This window comes from Salvelinus namaycush, chromosome 3 (genome assembly GCF_016432855.1).
Source record: "Salvelinus namaycush isolate Seneca chromosome 3, SaNama_1.0, whole genome shotgun sequence".
Classification (NCBI taxonomy): domain Eukaryota; kingdom Metazoa; phylum Chordata; class Actinopteri; order Salmoniformes; family Salmonidae; genus Salvelinus; species Salvelinus namaycush.
The window spans coordinates 7,697,419-7,716,548 of record NC_052309.1 but is presented as its reverse complement, the minus strand read 5'-3'; the positions used below and the strand labels follow the sequence as shown (position 1 = coordinate 7,716,548).

The 19,130-nt window shown below is 43.2% G+C and overlaps 1 protein-coding gene across 1 annotated transcript; it reads right to left on the bottom strand.

Moving 5' to 3' along the window:
- Positions 1–1,162: 1,162 nt before the first annotated feature.
- LOC120044198 (GTP:AMP phosphotransferase AK3, mitochondrial-like) lies at positions 1,163–17,343 on the bottom strand. Its single transcript, XM_038988792.1, has 5 exons — positions 16,966–17,343; positions 12,032–12,151; positions 5,392–5,564; positions 3,394–3,512; positions 1,163–2,693 (listed from the first exon to the last, which is right to left on the bottom strand). Exons 1-5 carry the CDS (start codon positions 17,111–17,113, stop codon positions 2,573–2,575), a joined length of 681 nt encoding a protein of 226 aa, XP_038844720.1. The 5' UTR covers positions 17,114–17,343; the 3' UTR covers positions 1,163–2,572.
- Positions 17,344–19,130: the final 1,787 nt, after the last annotated feature.

The window sequence follows — 19,130 nt, the reverse complement described above, 5'->3', positions numbered from 1 at the left end:
CTGAGTTTGAGCCTTGTCCTGATGATTCTGACCCAGTAGGAGTGTGAATTTTGGAGAGACTGGATCCTTGCCTTCTGGCTGATCAATATGTGGTGTCAGGTTGGGTGGAGAAGAGGTTGGGGAATGTTGGGTTGGTGAAAGTGACTCTAATTGGCCCTCTTGCAGCGTGTGCTCCGCACCACACGAATGGGGACAAGAACACTGGCTTGGCCTTAAGTGTTGAAGAATCAACAGAAGTTGAAGATACCCGGTGTCTGTGACGCCTGAAATTTGGTGCGATGCAGACCCGGTGAAGAGTATGGTGAAACAGAGAAGACACTGTCTGTACTATTGAGTTTTGATGCAGAGTCTTTACCAGATAAAGTCAAGTTAGGATGTGTCAGTTATGCCGTGAGAGCTTGTCCCAAATCCATTACGGTGTTTTAGGTGTCGAGCTTATGATCATGTGGCAGCAGTGTGTAGGAGGGAGATTTCTAGATGTGAGAAGTGTGCAGGAGGACAAGAGACAAAATAATGTGTAGCATCGGTGTAAAGAGTTATAGGGGTACCCGTGGTGCTGAAGATCAGAGGGGTCGGGTGAGAGACAGGTTGAATGTTTTGTATGCTGAGGCAGTGAAGAGAGTAGTAGATGAAGATGGGTCCAGGGTGAGAGATCCTAAGAAGATTCCTGTGAGTAGGCCAACAGAATGATAGGAAAAACCTGCTTCAGTTAAAAATAAATGTTTATGGCCGTGGTGGTCAGTTGTACTGCAGGAATGGAATGTAAATCACAGAGGATAGATGTTGTGGTGCCAGCTGCAGAGAAGTACTGGGGTGTACGAGAGTTTACTGCAGAAGAGTTACAGGATGTTTTGAACGACAATGTCCCCGTCCTCCTAGGCTGCTGACCTGAAGTAGGATCAGATACGACCAGAGTAGTGGAATAGTGGGGAGGTTTTAATGGGTTCAGGATTAGTTGGTAGGTCAATTTTTCACACAGTAATGAATTCATCGAGACATATAGCCAACTTGATACAACTGTGGGATGCATTGGAGTCAACACGGGGCAGCATCCATGTGGAACGCTTTCAACACCGTGTAGAGTCCTGACGAATTGAGGCTGTTCTGAGGGCAAAAGGGGGGGGGGTGCAACTCAGTATTTGGAAGGTGTTCCTAATGTTTTGTACACTCGGTGTATATCATCAGTATTACAACCAGGCATCAGCTAATTACAGCTTTTCAAATAAAATCTCACTAGTTAGGTTTCTATCCAATTGGCGACAGATTTAGGTGAATATTTTAGAATGCGGATAAAAATCAGTGATCGATGACGTAGTGCACACAAAATGTACTGAATAAAAAAAAATCACAAACTATTGTGTTAAATAGGAAATGTGCCTACTCTGATCTTGGCACCTGTGACCTAGCCCACATCTCCTATATACGATGTGGGTAGGCTGTGTAGGTTGGCTATCTACATGAGATTATGATGGATAAGAGCCAGAGTATTTGTATTTGTCAAACGGCAGTCACGCATCGATCACCATGTCACCAGAATAAGACCCTCTATTTATTGGAAAGCAGCATCAAGCTTATCAGTTCCACCACCCTTCATAACTTATTTCATCTGTAGCCTAATAAACTGTGGTTTCTCGAGTCGTAGTGGGAGGACCATACACCATATCATCGCGTGACTCAAAATTTACTTTGATATGGTTATTTCAATATTTGCGCATAGACGTTTCCACCACTATTTACCGCATAATACATTTTACTGACACAAAAAGATCCCACCAAGTAGAACCAACAAATTATCTGTCAGCATTTACAAAATTACACCGAAACCTGTTTCCATCACAGCTGTCGTGATAATTGTATTTAATTTTATACGATATGACTTCACTCAAATAAAACTGGATGGAAACGTGGTTACTATGGTAATATTGCTATGTTTCACTTTAACCATGCTAACAAATAAAATGTCAGCTTAAAATGGTGACAAATGTTTCCCTACAATCAGTGTCGTCAGTCATAGGCATAAAATCAGTATTTTTTTTTAAATGTATTAATTGCATGGTGATTCACATTTTCGATCATTTAAAAACTACTACATGATAAAGTACAGTCAGCAACAGGCACTTGGCCCTACAAACATTGATTAATTCAAGACCACTTCACATAATGGCACTTTACCCTCAAGTCCTGTCTTGTCCACCCACCCACACCCACACGCACACGCACACACACAGACCAAGGACACAAAACCACATCACCTAGCAACAAGTTACATATGGAGTATCCTGTTCCCAGATCTGTTTGTGCTGTCTTGTCAACTCCTACGATCGATGTTTAGCTTGACAGTGACAATAGGAGTTGGCAAGACAGCATAAACAGATCTGGGATCAGGCTACATATGGAATGAACAGAGATAGAATGTGACATTGGTTGAACAAGTTGTCCTCATCCAACTACAATATGTTGTACTAAGTGGCATGGTCTTATATAGGCACAGAGATACTGCTATGGTTTGGACCAAAGAGTTGAGTTCCATTTAAGTTGTGGTAAACTAATCCATCCGTTCCCAGAGTGGATTCTAGGCTTTCCCAACAACCTTATCATTTTGGGGGAAGAGTTTTTTGGACAGAAATGCCTGAATGTGAGGCCAGATCTTGTTGGTTTCCGTTCCTGAGAATGTCTCCAACATCCCTTTGCTCCTGTTGGTAGAAACAGACATTAGTACCTCCTGACAGTCATCATAATAAACATAAGCACTAGTTTTGAAACAGGTAGGTACTCCCTGATTGTCTCCAATAAGAACACATATTTCCGCATTCCATTGCAAAATGTTTTGCTACAGTCTAGTCTACTGAATACAACCTAGTACTCAACTACATAATGCTTTCAAGGTTACCAACATAGATTCACTGTTTAACAAAGGGAAAGAAATCACTGGAATGAATTCACTGTCTGATCTCCTGTCTGAGCCTGAATCCTTTGTTACAGTCCCAAGCTATTTCAGTTCTCAGACCGGCCCCTGTAGTAGGGTTAATTCAGATTTCTCTTCCCGTTGTCCAGTTACCAGTGACAAAGAGCCCCAGAAGCCATCTTATAAATAACTTGGATGCTTTTAACATCCTATGTACACAGGAGCTCTTGACTAATGTTTTCCTTCCTTAATTGGCCACAGAAATGGATGTGATATGAATCAAAACTGACATTCAGTCATACACAATGATGTCTAATTGAGATTAATGTCCATTTGTTATGTCCCAACTTTGAAAGGGCAGATATAAGCCTTAAAGCCTATGATGTAAGAAGATAAACTACAACATTATTACACAGTTACAGCTTATATAATGTAATAATGAATATAAAAGCAAAAAATATATATATAGCTCAGGTTTGGGACATTACCTGTAGTACTCCAACACCGGTTGTGTCTGGTTTTCATAGGACTTCAGCCTCCTGGTGATGGTCTCTGGTGTGTCATCGTCTCTCTGAATCAGAGGCTCTCCAGTGACATCATCAAGGCCCTGTAGCCAGGAGGTCCAACCAAAACAGACCAAACAGTGAGCGTGTTAAGATATGCCATTTAACAGATACTTTTATCCAAAGCAATTTACAATGGTGCGTGCATACATTTTCGTATAGGTGGCCCAAGCAGGAATCAAACCCACGGTCCTGGCGTTGCTAGCATCTTACACAAATGAGCTACACTGAGGTATATAGCCTAGTGGTTAGAGCGTTGGGCCAGTAACCGAAAGGTTGCTAGATCAAATCCCAGAGCTGACAAAGTAAAAATATGTCGTTCTGCCCCTGAACAATGCAGTTAACCCACTGTTCCTAGACCGTCATTGTAAATAAGAATTTGTTCTTAACTGACTTGCCTAGTTAAACAAAGGTTAAATAAAAAATATATAAATATTGGACGATTTAGTAGTCCAACATACACTTTACATACCACTGTCAGTAAACACCACAGCCTAAGCCAGTACTGCCTGTTCTAAGAAATGCATGGAGGGGGAACTGAACATTCATGCAGAAACCTGTATGGTTAGTAGAAAGAAAAACAACCTATGATGACCTTGCCTTAGGTGACGTAGAAAGCAAACGTGAACAGACCCTTGAGAGAGTAAACCATATACACCTCTCTCCCAGATCAAGCAGCCTCTGAAGTGCAAAGATTAGTAAGAGGCTGTCATCTACTGAAGTGTCATCCTGTTTGCACAATTCACATGAAACGCTGCTTTTTGACTACATTTGCACCTCTATTGTATGAAGCATTAGACTCAACACGTTGGAATACAAACACTACTGTAGGTAAGTGTTTAACCTGAAAGTCTTACTATTCAAATTGCATTCAACCTCCTACCAGCATGTTTGTAATTGCAAAAAAACAACACTAGCACAGGTACAATGCACAGGCTCTAAAGAGCAGAATACAGAAAGCTGCTGGGAGAGGTGAAGGAGATTTCATTCCGTGTTCTTTTCATGGTTAAGAACAGTTGCTCTTGTCATTAGCTAGCTTTAGCTAAATATCAAGCTGCTCTTTTAAAAGCTCCTAATTCACCATGCAACCACCTATTTGAAATCGTAATGCTTTGAGCATATGCTTTAGCCTCTTTGGAGTGTCAGATGGGCAGGGTTTGCAATTGTAGGGCTTTTCTATTGGTTTCATTGCGCCAGGCAAGTTCAATCAAACACAGCTAAAGTACTTAAAATTACTCCAAATAGTATTTGAACCCAGGTGTGCTAACAATGTCTTGTTTGCTCCAGTTTAATTGTATGGACGAGAGCAAAGGTCCCCACTTGGATTGCCACAGCAAACGAATGCCACCCTGGATGCGTTTGGAAATGGCACCCTATTCCCTGTATAGGCCATAGGGCTCTGGTCAAAAGTAGTGCACTATATAGGGAATAGGGTGTCATTTGGGATGCCCAGTTTTATCTGTCTAATCCCTTCTTCTGCCATCTGTCTCTCTTTCTCCTCTAAATCTCTCCAGGCCGCAGGTACATGCAGTCTGTGCCCTACTTTAACGTTCCAGGATTGTTTTTTTTATTTTAATACCCATATTTTGATAGCATGACTTGTAAGGGAGCCAGGCGCTGTCAGGTGGTTGCATGGTGAAAGAGCAGCTTGATATTCAGCTAAAGCTAGCTAGCGACAAGAGCAACTGTGTGGTGGGAGAGATGGAACAAAGCAGTCTTATCAAATTGTTTTTAAAAATACACACAGTGTATAAGTGTGTTTTTACTATCCTGTTACATGGTTATTACATGTGTAATCATTTTAATTATGTTGTAATAAGGCCTGTGTGTTAAAACTTAGCCACATACATTTGGAGCAGAAGCTTCAATATAGCTCAGTAGTATCTAGCTGTCAAATACATCTGTGACTCAGACTATACTTACAGAGATCTTGGGCGGGTTGAAGTCAATGTTGTAGACGCGTCCGCTGGGCAGGTGGAGCCAGCGAGAGGTCAGTCTCTGTTTGATGGTCTGGAAAGGAACGTCCACGTTGATGACTGTGTCCACACTGCACACGCCGTCTAGAGTCTCCGCCTGAGTCACGGTGCGGGGGAACCCTTCCAGACAGGAGAGACCAGTGTAAGCATAGAGATATATAATACACTAGTGGTTGATGTTATAAACCTTCATAGCTTGACAATGTCCATTCTAGAGTTTTATGTTCACAATCTTCCCAAGTGGGAACCCTGACAGGAAAGTAGAGGCCCAGAGACATGGCTCTTTTCCAATTCATCTTTCTGCGATTCCTCTCATCTCTCCTCGCCTCCTTCTTAACCGTATAGGTGGAGAAGGTCCAAGGTCCCTTCCCTCGTACCTTCTTCTCCAATGTGTTTCAAGTTCTTTGGTGTCCACATCACCAACAAACTGTCACAAAACACACCAAGCCAGTCGTGAAAAGGGCACGACAACGCCTTTTCCCCCTCAGGAGACTGAAAAGATTTGGCATGGGTCCCCAGATCCTCAAAAAGTTCTACAGCTGCACCCTCTAGAGCATCCTGACCAGTTGCATCCCCGCCTGGTATGGCAACTGCTCGGCATCCGACCGTAAGGCGCTACAGAGGGTAGTGCGTACAGCCCAGAACGTGACTGGGGCCAAGCTTCCTGCTATCCAGGACCTATATACTAGGCGGTGTCAGAGGAAGGCCCGAAAATGGTCAAAGACTCCAGTCAACTTAGACTGTTCTCTCTGCTACCGCATGGCAAGCGGTACCGAAGGGCCAAGTCCAAAAGGCTCCTAAACAGCTTCTACCCCCAAGCCATGAGACTGCTGAACAATTATTAAAATGTTATTCGCTGTTTATTATCTATGCATAGTCACTTTACCCCTACTTGCAGTGCCTTCAGAAAGTATTCAGACCCCTTGTTACGTTACAGCCTTATTCTGAAATAGATTACTTTTTTTTTTTATCCTCAGCAATATACAGAGGGTACTGTCACATGTGCTCCTTCTTTGGCCTCTAGGTCACCAAGCTGCTCGTTATGGCACACACCTGTCACCAGCGTTACACGCATAATGACACTCACCTGGACTACATCACCTCCTTGATTACCTGCCCTTTATATGTCACTCCCTTTGGTTTCTTCCCCAGTCGTCATTGTTGCTGTTTCATGTCGGTGCGCTGTTCGTGTTTCTTGTTTTGTTCATATATTTATTAAATGTAGTCACTCTCTGAACTTGCTTCCCGACTCTCAGGGTACATTGCTACAATGTGTCTCTCTTCAACAGCACCCTGGAGAGGCGCGCTGGGAATGAACAAGAGCAATATTTTGCGGCCTTGCCTTTGTGGGCACTGCTTATCATAGGGCGGCATCAGCACTCACCTAAAAAGCCCATATGCCACTGGTTAAGAGAAAGGTGCGTCTTGGTCGGTTTAGCGACCACCTAATCCTGCTTAATGAGCAGGCCGTCCCTGGACACAGAGACATAAAAATGGTATCCAATAGTTCATCTGACTCTGGGGTACTAGATGAAGGGCCTCATTACCAAAATCCCAAAGTATCCCTTTAACATGACGCATGCATGACTGTACTATTTGCCATTATCTCCCACTTTGACAGCTATTTTGAAATGGAAAACCGCCTTGGGCCAGGCTGAACACAAATTGATCTGATAGTCCATCCGCCTAGCATCACATATCAGTTGTGATATTAGTGGCCGAAGGTTATTTAACCCTTTAAAAGCAATTTTCATAAATAGTAGATGTGAATAGTCCGGATGGCTATTTGATTAATTGTTCAGCATTCTTATAGCTTGGGGGTAGAAGCTGTTCGGGAGCCTTTTGGACCTAGACTTGGCGCTCCGGTACCTCTTGCCGTGCGTTAGCAGAGAGAACAGTCTATGACTTGAGTGACTAGAGTCTGACAATTTTTTCAGCCTTCCTCCTACCCCGGTCAACAGCCCTGCACCCCCCACAGCAACTTGCCCAAGCCTCCCTCATTTCTCCTTCACCCAAATCCAGATAGCCGATGTTCTGAAAGAGCTGCAAAATCTGGATCCCTACAAATCAGCCGGGCTAGACAATCTGGACCCTCTCTTTCTAAAATTATCCGCTGCAATTGTTGCAACCCCTATTACTAGCCTGTTCAACCTCTCTTTCGTATCGTCTGAGATCCCCAAAGATTGGAAAGCTGCCGCGGTCATCCCCCCCTTCAAAGGGGGAGACACTCTAGACCCAAACTGTTATAGACCTATATCTATCTTACCCTGCCTTTCTAAGGTCTTCGAAAGCCAAGTTAACAAACAGATCACCGACGATTTCGAATCCCACCGTACCTTCTCCGCTATGCAATCTGGTTTCCGAGCTGGTCATGGGTGCACCTCAGCCACGCTCAAGGTCCAAAACGATATCATAACCGCCATCGATAAGAGACAATACTGTGCAGCTGTATTCATCGACCTGGCCAAGGCTTTCGACTCTGTCAATCACCAAATTCTTATTGGCAGACTCAACAGCCTTGGTTCTCAAATGACTGCCTCGCCTGGTTCACCAACTACTCCTCAGACAGAGTTCAGTGTGTCAAATCAGAGGGCCGGTTGTCCGGACCTCTGGTAGTCTCTATGGGGGTGCCACAGGGTTCAAATCTCGGGCCGACTCTCTTCTCTGTATACATCAATGATGTCGCTCTTGCTGCTGATGATTCTCTGATCCACCTCTACGCAGACGACACCATTCTGTATACTTCTGGCCCTTCTTTGGACACTGTGTTAACTAACCTCCAGACGAGCCTCAATGCCATACAACTCCCCTTACGTGGCCTCCAACTGCTCTTAAATGCAAGTAAAACTAAATGCATGCTCTTCAACCGATCGCTGCCCGCACCTGCCCGCCCGTCCAGCATCACTACTCTGGACGGTTCTGACTTAGAATATGTGGACAACTACAAATACCTAGGTGTCTGGTTAGACTGTAAACTCTCCTTCCAGACTCACATTAAGCATCTCCAATCCAAAATTAAATCCAGAATCGGCTTCCTATTTCGCAAAACAAAGCATCCTTCACTCATGCTGCCAAACATACCCTCGTAAAACTGACTATCCTACCGATCCTTGACTTCAGCGACGTCATTTACAAAATAGCCTCCAACACTCTACTCAGCAAATTGGATGCAGTCTATCACAGTGCCATCAGTTTTGTCACCAAAGCCCCATATACTACCCACCACTGTGACCTGTATGCTCTCGTTGGCTGGCCCTCGCTTCATATTCATTGCCAAACACACTGGCTCCAGGTCATCTATAAGTCTTTGCTAGGTAAAGCCCCGCCTTATCTCAGCTCACTGGTCACCATAGCAGCACCCACCCGTAGCACGCGCTCCAGCAGGTATATTTCACTGGTCACCCCCAAAGCCAATTCCTAGTTTGGCCACCTTTCCTTACAATTCTCTGCTGCCAATGACTGGAATGAATTGCAAAAATCACTGAAGCTGGAGACTCATATCTCCCTCTCTAACTTTAAGCACCAGCTGTCAGAGCAGCTCACAGATCACTGCACCTGTACATAGCCCATCTGTAAATAGCCCATCCAACTACCTCATCCCCATATTTTTTTTTTTCTCCTTTGCACCCCACATTCATCTTCTGCACATCTATCACTCCAGTATTTAATTGCTAAATTGTAATTATTTCGCCACTATAGCCTATTTATTGCCTTACCTCCCTTACCTCATTTGCACACACTGTATATAGACTTTTCTATTGTGTTATTGACTGTATGTTTGTTTATTCCATGTGTAACTGTGTTGTTGTTTGTGTGGCACTGCTTTGCTTTATCTTGGTCAGGTCGCAGTTGTAAATGAGAACTTGTTCTCAACTGGCCTACCTGGTTAAATAATGGTGAAATAAAAAAATAAAAATATAGGTCCTGGTTGGCAGGAAGCTTGGCCCAATGATGTATTGGGCTGTACGCACTACCCTCTGTAGCACCTTACGGTCGGATGCCGAGCAGTTGCCATACCAGGCGGTGATGCAACTGATCAGGAAGCTCTCGATGGTGCAGCTGTAGAATGTTTTGAGGATCTGGGTACCCCTGGCAAATCTTTCAGTCTCCTTTTCAGTGCCCTCTTCACAACTGTCTTGGTGTGTTTGGACCATGATAGTTAGTTAGTGATATGGACACCAAGGAACTTGAAAATCTCGACCCGCTCCACTACAGTCCCGTCAATGGGGGCCTGGTCGGCCCTCCTTTTCCTGTAGTCCACGATCATCTCCTTTGTCTTGCTCACATTGAGGGAGAGGTTGTTGTCCTGGCACCACACTGCCAGGTCTCGGACCTCCTCCCTATAGGCTGTCTCATCGTTGTTAGTGATCAGGCCTACCACTGTTGTGTCATCAGCAAACTTAGCAAACTGGTGTTGGAGTCGTGCTTGTCCAAGCAGTCGTTGGTGAACAATGAGTACAGGAGGGGATAAGCACGCACCCTTGAGGGGCCCCGGTGTTGAGGATCAGTGTGGCAGATGTGTTGTTGCCTACCCTTACTACCTGGGGGTGGCCCGTTAGGAAGTCCAGGATCAAGTTGCAGAGGGAGGTGTTTAGTGATGAGCTTTGTGGGCACTATGGTGTTGAACGCTGAGCTGTAGTCAATGAACAACATTCTCACATAGGTGTTCCTTTTGTCCAGGTGGGAAAGGACAGTGTTGAGTGCGATTGAGATTGCATCATCTGTGGATCTGATGGGGCGGTATGCGAATTGGAGTGGGTCTATGGTTTCCGCGCATGATGGTGTTGATGTGAGCCTCCCTTTCAAAGCACTTCATGGCTACCAACGTGAGTGCTACTGGGCGGTAGTCATTTAGGCAGGTTACCTTCGCATTCTTGGGTACAGAGACTATGGTGGTCTGCTTGATACATGTGGGTATTAGACTCGGTCAGGGAGAGGTTGAAAATGTCAGTGAAGACACTTGCCAGTTGGTCTGCAAATGCTCTGAGTACACGCCCTGGTAATCCGTCTGGCTCCACGGCCTTGTGAATATTGACCTGTTTAAAAGGCCTTGCTCACATCAGCTATGGAGAGCATGATCACACAGTCATCCGGAACAGCTGGTGCTCTCATGCATGATTCAGTGTTGCTTGCCTCAAAGCGAGCATGGAAGGCATTTAGCTTGTCTGGTAGGCTTGCGTCACTGGGCAGCTCGGTTTCCCTTTGTAGTCTATAATAGTTTGCAAGCCATGCCACATCTGACAAGTGACAGAACCAGTGTAGTAGGATTAAATTTTAGTCCTGTATTGACGCTTTGCCTGTTTGATGGTTCGTCGGAGGGCATAGCGAGATTTCTTATACAGGTCCGGATTAGTGTCCCGCTCCTTAAAAGCGGCAGCTCTAGCCTTTAGCTCGGTACAGATGTTGGCTGTAATCCATGGCTTCTGGTTGGGATTTGTACGTACAGTCACTGTGGGGACGACGTCGTCAATACACTTAATGATGAAGCTGGTGACTGAGGTGGTCTTAGTGCCAGCATCAGTTTGTGGTGGTAAATAGACGGCTATGAATGATATAGATGAGATCTCTCTTGGTAGAGCTTATCATGAGGTAATCTACCTCAGACGAGCAATACCTAGAAACTTCTTTAACATTAGACATCGCTCACCAGCAGTTATTGACAAATAGACACACACCCCCACACCTCTTCTTACCAGACGTAGCTGCTTTGTCCTACCAATGCACGGAAAACCCAGCCAGCTCTATATTATCTGTGTCGTTGTTCAGCCACAACTCAGTGAAACATAAGATATTACAGTTTTTTATGTCCCGTAGATAAGATAAGCTCGACCGTAGATCATCAAGTTTGTTTTCCAGTGATTTCACGTTGGCCAATAGAATCGTAATGGTAATGGCAATTTACTCACTCGCCTACAAATCTTAACCAGGCACCCCGACCTTCTCCCTCGGTATCTCCGCCCCTTTCTTCACGCTAATGACGGGGATTTGGGCCTGTTCTCCGGAAAGCAGTATATCCTTTGTGTCGGACTCATTAAAGAAAATATCTTTGTCCAGTTCGTGGTGAGTAATTGCTATTCTGATGTCCAGAAGCTCTTTTCGGTCATAAGAGACGGTAGCAGCAAATTTATGTACAAAATAAGTTGCAAACAATGCAAAAAATATATAAAAAAATAGCACAGTTGGTTAGGAGCCCGTAAAACAACAGCCATCCCCTCTGGCACCATTATCAAGAATAGCTTAATGAGTGCAGGTGCTGTTTACTGTTCAGCAGCAAGCTGTTCAAATAATGTAAATGTTTCTTAGAAACAAATCCAAAGCATATTCCTACTCACTTGAAGGTGTCTGGAGTGTACTGAATGCCTTTTTAAAACATATGCCTATTGCCTTGTCTATGTTGATGTGTCTAAATCTGAGTAATGGGTGGCCTGGCTGGTCTAGCGGTAATGCTGCAGCCTCCGACACACTTCATTGTTTAAGTCCGACCTATATTGCCCTTTGATACAACCTTTCTCTATCTTTCCCCATTGTCATCCTCCCTCTCGCTCTCTGTTGGCATAATGCGTATGGTGCAGGTGCTTACTGCTTACCGTCCAGCAGCCAGCTGCTCTGCTCTATGCTCCTCATCTCTGTCAGGATGAGACGGGAGATGACGTCATCAGGTACCAGCTGACCCTGGTCGATGCATGACTTCATCAGAAGACCCAGCTCTGCAAGAATTCACGGTGGAACAAAGATCAGAGCGGTCATCTTTAGTATTTAAACATGTACACATTATGCACTTCATCAGAAGACCCAGCTCTGCCAGGAGAGGAGATACACAGAGCAACATAAAGCTAAGACCCAGCTCTGCCAGGAGAGGAGATACACAGAGCAACATAAAGCTAAGACCCAGCTCTGCCAGGAGAGGAGATACACAGAGCAACATAAAGCTAAGACCCAGCTCTGCCAGGAGAGGAGATACACAGAGCAACATAAAGCTAAGACCCAGCTCTGCCAGGAGAGGAGATACACAGAGCAACATAAAGCTAAGACCCAGCTCTGCCAGGAGAGGAGATACACAGAGCAACATAAAGCGAAGACCCAGCTCTGCCAGGAGAGGATAAAGAATAACACAAGGATCAGAGCTGTGATCTTAGCTTTTTATTATCTCAGAAGACCCAGTTCTGAAAGGATAAGACACAAAGCTGTCATATACAGTGGGGCAAAAAAGTATTTAGTCAGCCACCAATTGTGCAAGTTCTCCCACTTAAAAAGATGAGAGGCCTGTAATTTTCATCATATGTACACTTCAACTATGACAGACAAAATGAGAAAAATAAATCCAGAAAATCACATTGTAGGATTTTTTATGAATTTATTTGCAAATTATGGTGGAAAATAAGTATTTGGTCACCTACAAACAAGCAAGATTTCTGGCTCTCACAGACCTGTAACTTCTTCTTTAAGAGGCTCCTCTGTCCTCCACTCGTTACCTGTATTAATGGCACCTGTTTGAACTTGTTATCAGTATAAAAGACACCTGTCCACAACCTCAAACAGTCACACTCCAAACTCCACTATGGCCAAGACCAAAGAGCTGTCAAAGGACACCAGAAACAAAATTGTAGACCTGCACCAGGCTGGGAAGACTGAATCTGCAATAGGTAAGCAGCTTGGTTTGAAGAAATCAACTGTGGGAGCAATTATTAGGAAATGGAAGACATACAAGACCACTGATAATCTCCCTCGATCTGGGGCTCCACGCAAGATCTCACCCCGTGGGGTCAAAATGATCACAAGAACGGTGAGCAAAAATCCCAGAACCACACGGGGGGACCTAGTGGATGACCTGCAGAGAGCTGGGACCAAAGTAACAAAGCCTACCATCAGTAACACACTACGCCGCCAGGGACTCAAATCCTGCAGTGCCAGACGTGTCCCCCTGCTTAAGCCAGTACATGTCCAGGCCCGTCTGAAGTTTGCTAGAGAGCATTTGGATGATCCAGAAGAAGATTGGGAGAATGTCATATGGTCAGATGAAACCAAAATAGAACTTTTTGGTAAAAACTCAACTCGTCGTGTTTGGAGGACAAAGAATGCTGAGTTGCATCCAAAGAACACCATACCTACTGTGAAGCATGGGGGTGGAAACATCATGCTTTGGGGCTGTTTTTCTGCAAAGGGACCAGGACGACTGATCCGTGTAAAGGAAAGAATGAATGGGGCCATGTATCGTGAGATTTTGAGTGAAAACCTCCTTCCATCAGCAAGGGCATTGAAGATGAAACGTGGTTGGGTCTTTCAGCATGACAATGATCCCAAACACACCGCCCGGGCAACGAAGGAGTGGCTTCGTAAGAAGCATTTCAAGGTCCTGGAGTGGCCTAGCCAGTCTCCAGATCTCAACCCCATAGAAAATCTTTGGAGGGAGTTGAAAGTCTGTGTTGCCCAGCAACAGCCCCAAAACATCACTACTCTAGAGGAGATCTGCATGGAGGAATGGGCCAAAATACCAGCAACAGTGTGTGAAAACCTTGTGAAGACTTACAGAAAACGTTTGACCTCTGTCATTGCCAACAAAGGGTATATAACAAAGTATTGAGATAAACTTTTGTTATTGACCAAATACTTATTTTCCACCATAATTTGCAAATACATTTATTAAAAATCCTACAATGTGATTTTCTGGATTTGTTTTTCTCATTTTGTCTGTCATAGTTGAAGTGTACCTATGATGAAAATTACAGGCCTCTCTCATCTTTTTAAGTTGGAGAACTTGCACAATTGGTGGCTGACTAAATACTTTTTTGCCCCACTGTATATTTTCCTGCTCTGCCAGAAGAAGAGATACAGGAACACAAAGAGCTCAGCTCTGTCATCTTTGTTATGCATTCTCTAGTGAGAACATATTCTACCAGATCTTATCCTGTCCAGAATATAGTTTATATCTTATATAACATGTATATTAAAGACAAAAAGATCCTGTATCTTTACCAAGTCAAGAAAAGACTGACAAAATCACCCCAATGGATTGCGATATGTACTCAAATAAACTATATTTCTGATAGGTTTATAAAAACTTTAGTAGATTATTTCCAGGCCAGAATTATTTTTCTCCTTGGCCTTTTTCCCCTTAATTCAGGGGTTCTCAAAGTGGGGTCTGATGTATTTATTGTTTTCCTCTTTAGTTAACTAGGCAAGTCAGTTAAGAACAAAGTGGGTTAACTGCCTTGTTCAGGGGCAGAACGACCGTTTTTTCCTTGGCAGCTTGGGGATTCGATCTAGCAACCTTCGGTTATTGGCCCAATGCTCTAACCACTGGGCTACCTGCCGCCCAAATTGCAGGAGGTCCCCGGCCAGGTCTCAAAATATATATATTTTTATAATACTTTTCCTTTTACATAATTATTTTAAATGAATATGACTAACAACAACTTAAAATGTTTTGGCCAAGCGATCTGTGGAATAAGTTTAGAGTGTAATAGAATACAATGTAATATTATGAATCCACAATTTATGGTCTGGGAGGCTCACATGAATATTGGTATCCACAGTACTCCACCAATTGTATCTTTTTAAACTGAATACTTCATGTATTCTCCAAAAAGTTTTTTTTTTTTTTTTACATAAATGCACTGTAATTTAAGCTTTAAATTAGCTTTGGGGGCTCCCGAGTGACGCAGCGGTCTAAGGCACAGCATCTCAGTGCTAGAGGCGTCCGTACAGACACCCTGGTTCGATTCCGGGTTAGGCCGTCATTGTAAATAAGAATTTGTTCTTTACTGACTTGCCTAGTTAAATAAAGGTTAAATAAAAAATACAATAAATGATTAAAACTGCAAAGTTCTCTGCCTCATGTAAAAATGTGTAGAACTGCAGGAAATTAGCTTGAAAAGTACAAAATGTTCTCTCCAATGCCAAGAGGCGGGCCTTTAAAATGTTAATTCCCTGGGCCCGAGGGCAATGCACTGCCGAAGTCATAACTCCTTGTATGCTATTTTTTTAAATCTCACGAGTTGTTCTGATTATGAGGGAGTCCTTGATTAATTTGCTATCATAAAAGCGGTCCCCGGCCCCAAAAAAGGTTTGAGTCTGTCTGACTCCAACAGCAGAAAATAATTTCTGTTACAGTCGAGGGAGGAGGTTTTGCAGGCCTGGGCCATATAAGGAGCAGCATAGAATGCTAGTCTACTGTGCACAGTGGAGCTCATCTCGGGCTACAACAAAGAAGCTACACACCACACTGACAAAAATACAGGCTTGCATTCTTTTAACTATTACATTCTTTGAGGACTTGGCACACAGCAAGCCATGTGCCAAGTGTGCACGTACTTTAAAAAAAAGTACTATTAAACTGATAACTAGATCACAGATTGTATGGGCAATAAAACTAAGTCTTTCGTCATGTTTTAAATGTGGGTGTTCTGAAAGAACTATGTAGTCCTTTATGTGTTTCATATCATTCCAGTGTGGTGGGAAAATGAGCAAGGGGATGTGGGAACAAAGTCCTTGAAAGTCAGTGGTCTGCTATAGGCTACTCCTCCGTTTATGATGGTCCTCACATCTGATGGGACTTCAGTCAAGATAAGAGCTAGAGCAGTGTGATAACAAGTTGCAGTTACATACCAGACCACATGACCTTCACTGTAAAAATCTCAGGTGGCAGGTAGTTCAGATATCAGGTTACCTGTGCACAGGTTTACTATAGCTGTAGATCTGCTGTATAAATTGTTTCAAAATAAAACTTTTTTTTTTGGAACAACTTCTTTCCACTCAATAATATGAGATCGGGGTCTTGTCAGCTCTCCAGTCAGGCTCGACCTTTTTGCAGCAAGATAAGAATATGATTGTGGAACTGGACTGAACTGTTTCTCTTATCATAGCCAGACCAGAAAAACACTTTTTTTGTTACTGCTGGGGAGAATTTTGTTTGCAAGGTATCGGTATATTACCATCTCTGTAATCTTTGAAGAAGAAAAAAATGATAATAATCTTGATCTTTCTCCCAAGGGGAGTCGGGTAATGGCCAACCACCATCGTCGTTTTCAAGACATCGCATGCTTCATTGCATCATCTTGTGGATAACAATTTGTTTATTCTCTGTTACATTTTGTGCATAACATCCAAAAGAATCTGATTGCATCCGATATTTTCATATTCATTTCAGTTTATGAATGATTCTTTTTACAAGTATTAATATCACACATCTACAATTTATCCACTGGTTGAATCAACGTTGTTTTCCACGTAATTTCATTGAAATGACGTTGAACCAACGTGGAATATACGTTGAATTGACGTCCGTGTCCAGTGGGTCTGAACATGGTAGCAACGTCTACGCTATCTAATGTGTCAACTGCTGCTGTTCATGCATGATAAAAATCTAACACAAGCAAGTGGGAACAATCTGACTACTTCGAGAAAACTGACTGGGCTATGCATTACTTCAAATTCTGCTTATTTTCATCATCAGCCATAGCAGCCATTTCCATTATCTGCTTTGTGTGGAGAGGTTAAGAACTGCACCATGGTCTAATCTTACCTGTTTGGGCTTTAATGTTGGCTCTCAAAAGGTCTCCACTTGAAAGATGCGTTAATCCGAAACGTTTTACTACGCGCCCCGACACTGTGCCCTTCCCTGAACCTGGAGGTCCCATGATAACCACCCGGAATATCCTTTGTAGAACCATTTTCCAATGTTATTGTTGTAATCAGTACGTCCTTCCCATGAAGCTGTAATTTGTGCGTTTAAACAAGAGAACTTCTGTTCGAGCGGAATTCTCCATGCACCCTTGGTGGCCAAGTCTATCCACTGTGTGCAAAAGTGCAATCGCCTACTGTGGACGACTCCTGTAGCAGTTCTAGTTTGGCTCTTGAAATCAGCTCTTTTTTCGAAGACCTTGAGGAGGAAGAAGTTCATAACGAGAAAACCGCTTCGTCTCGCTACTCGGTGAGGACGCTCGCATGCACACAGCCCCAATCTTAACGACGTCAGGAATAATAGCGCACTCTGGCGGATTTTGGGTCCGACATCCACCAAGACGTGCACTGTTTCGCCGGCTGCTTACCATCGCGCACAGTTTTATATCAGAATTAGACGTTAACCCATGTTTCTCAAAGGTCAAATTTCGAAGTTGTTCCATTGACTTGTATAACGGGTGACCTGGCTTGAATAGCCAGCCCACTATAGCCTATTTCCTGCCTTGTCCTTATTCCTTAATCAGTTCCAGTGATAATAAAACACATTACATGAAGAAGAAAAAAAATATCATAGTAGGAAATGTGTCCTGTGAATTGTATAGCACTCTTATGTAATTCGTATGGTGCCTGGGTTCCTGGGTTAAATAGAAAAGCGTGTTGGCAAGTGTTAATACTGCCTGGCTGGCTGCAATTTAATCCCTCATCAGATTTAAACTTCAAATACTGTACATTGGACCTGCTGAAACCAGGAAGGTGCGCAGTAGACGGACTGTTTTCCGTTACAGAGCTGGCTGTAGTAGCCTAATCCCCATCACAATTTCCCAGATATCTGTGCATGTGGTGAAATACGAGTTTTTATTGCCTACTCTGTAGGAATTAAATTAATATTACCCTTTGCCCTAGAAATGCACCACGTTGTTTTCTGTTGTTTGGTGCTTTCTAAATAAGGATATGCTATGTTTTTTTGTGTGGATTTATAGCCTTTTATTTAGACCAAAATAGTCGTAGGCCTATTGTTCTTTAGTCATAGTGTTCCTAGTTTAAATTTGTGTTGCTGTTCTGGTCCATTAGTGTTCTTTATTTTGTCATGTTTTGTGTGGACCCCAGGATGAATAGCTGCTGCTTCAGCTACTGAGGATCCGAATAAAAATCACAATAACATAAAATACCATTTGGAGAGATAATGGGTAGGTTCAAGCGATGACCATATGCTTCCCAGTAGAAACACTTCAGAAGAGTTCGTGCATAAATTATGACGACCTTTTTTGACGTTTTTGTTCGTTTTGGACTTCGGTAAGGGTTTTTTCGGCTGTTCTGTCACACAATATTTTTTCTCATGGCAAACAGAAGTTCCGGAGCCGAAGTGTACGCCCCTTCGTCAATGATTGGTCAACTGTAGGTATTCTTCAATAAAGTCTTTGTTGTCATTCAACAATAGACAACTTGTTTTCATGTATGTGGGTATGTTTAAATCAGCGAATGAAGTCGGGGGAGATGCATCTATGACAGCCGGAAGTCAGGCACTGTAGCTGTTCTCCAACAGCAAAGATCAGATCAACATGGCAGTGTCAACATAGATCAAATCAAATAACATTTTATTGTTCACATACACATGGTTAGCAGATGTTATTGCGAGTGTAGCGAAATGCTTGTGCTTCTAGTTCTGACCGTGCAGTAATATCTAACAAGTAATCTAACAATTTCGCAACAACTACCTTATACACACAAGTGTAAAGGAATGAATAAGAATATGTACATATAAATATATGGATGAGCGATGGCCGAACGGCATAGGCAAGATGCAGTAGATGGTATAGAGTACAGTATATATATATGAGATGAGTAATGTAGGGTATGTAAACATTATATTAAGTGGCATTGTTTAAAGTGGTTAGTGATACATTTATTACATCCAACTTTTAATTGTTGAAGTGGCTAGAGATTTGAGTCAGTATGTTGGCAGCAGCCACTCAATGTTAGTGATGGCTGTTTAACAGTCTGATGGCC

Bases quoted from the DNA above. Each gene is read 5' to 3' on its own strand.
- LOC120044198 (XM_038988792.1), bottom strand. From the start codon at position 17,113: ATGGTTCTACAAAGGATATTCCGGGTGGTTATCATGGGACCTCCAGGT. The intron at 12,152-16,965 runs GTAAGATTAGAC...GAATTCTTGCAG, and splicing joins CAACATTAAAGCCCAAACAG to AGCTGGGTCTTCTGATGAAG. The intron at 3,513-5,391 runs GTAAGTATAGTC...TCCTGGCTACAG, and splicing joins TCAACCCGCCCAAGATCTCT to GGCCTTGATGATGTCACTGG.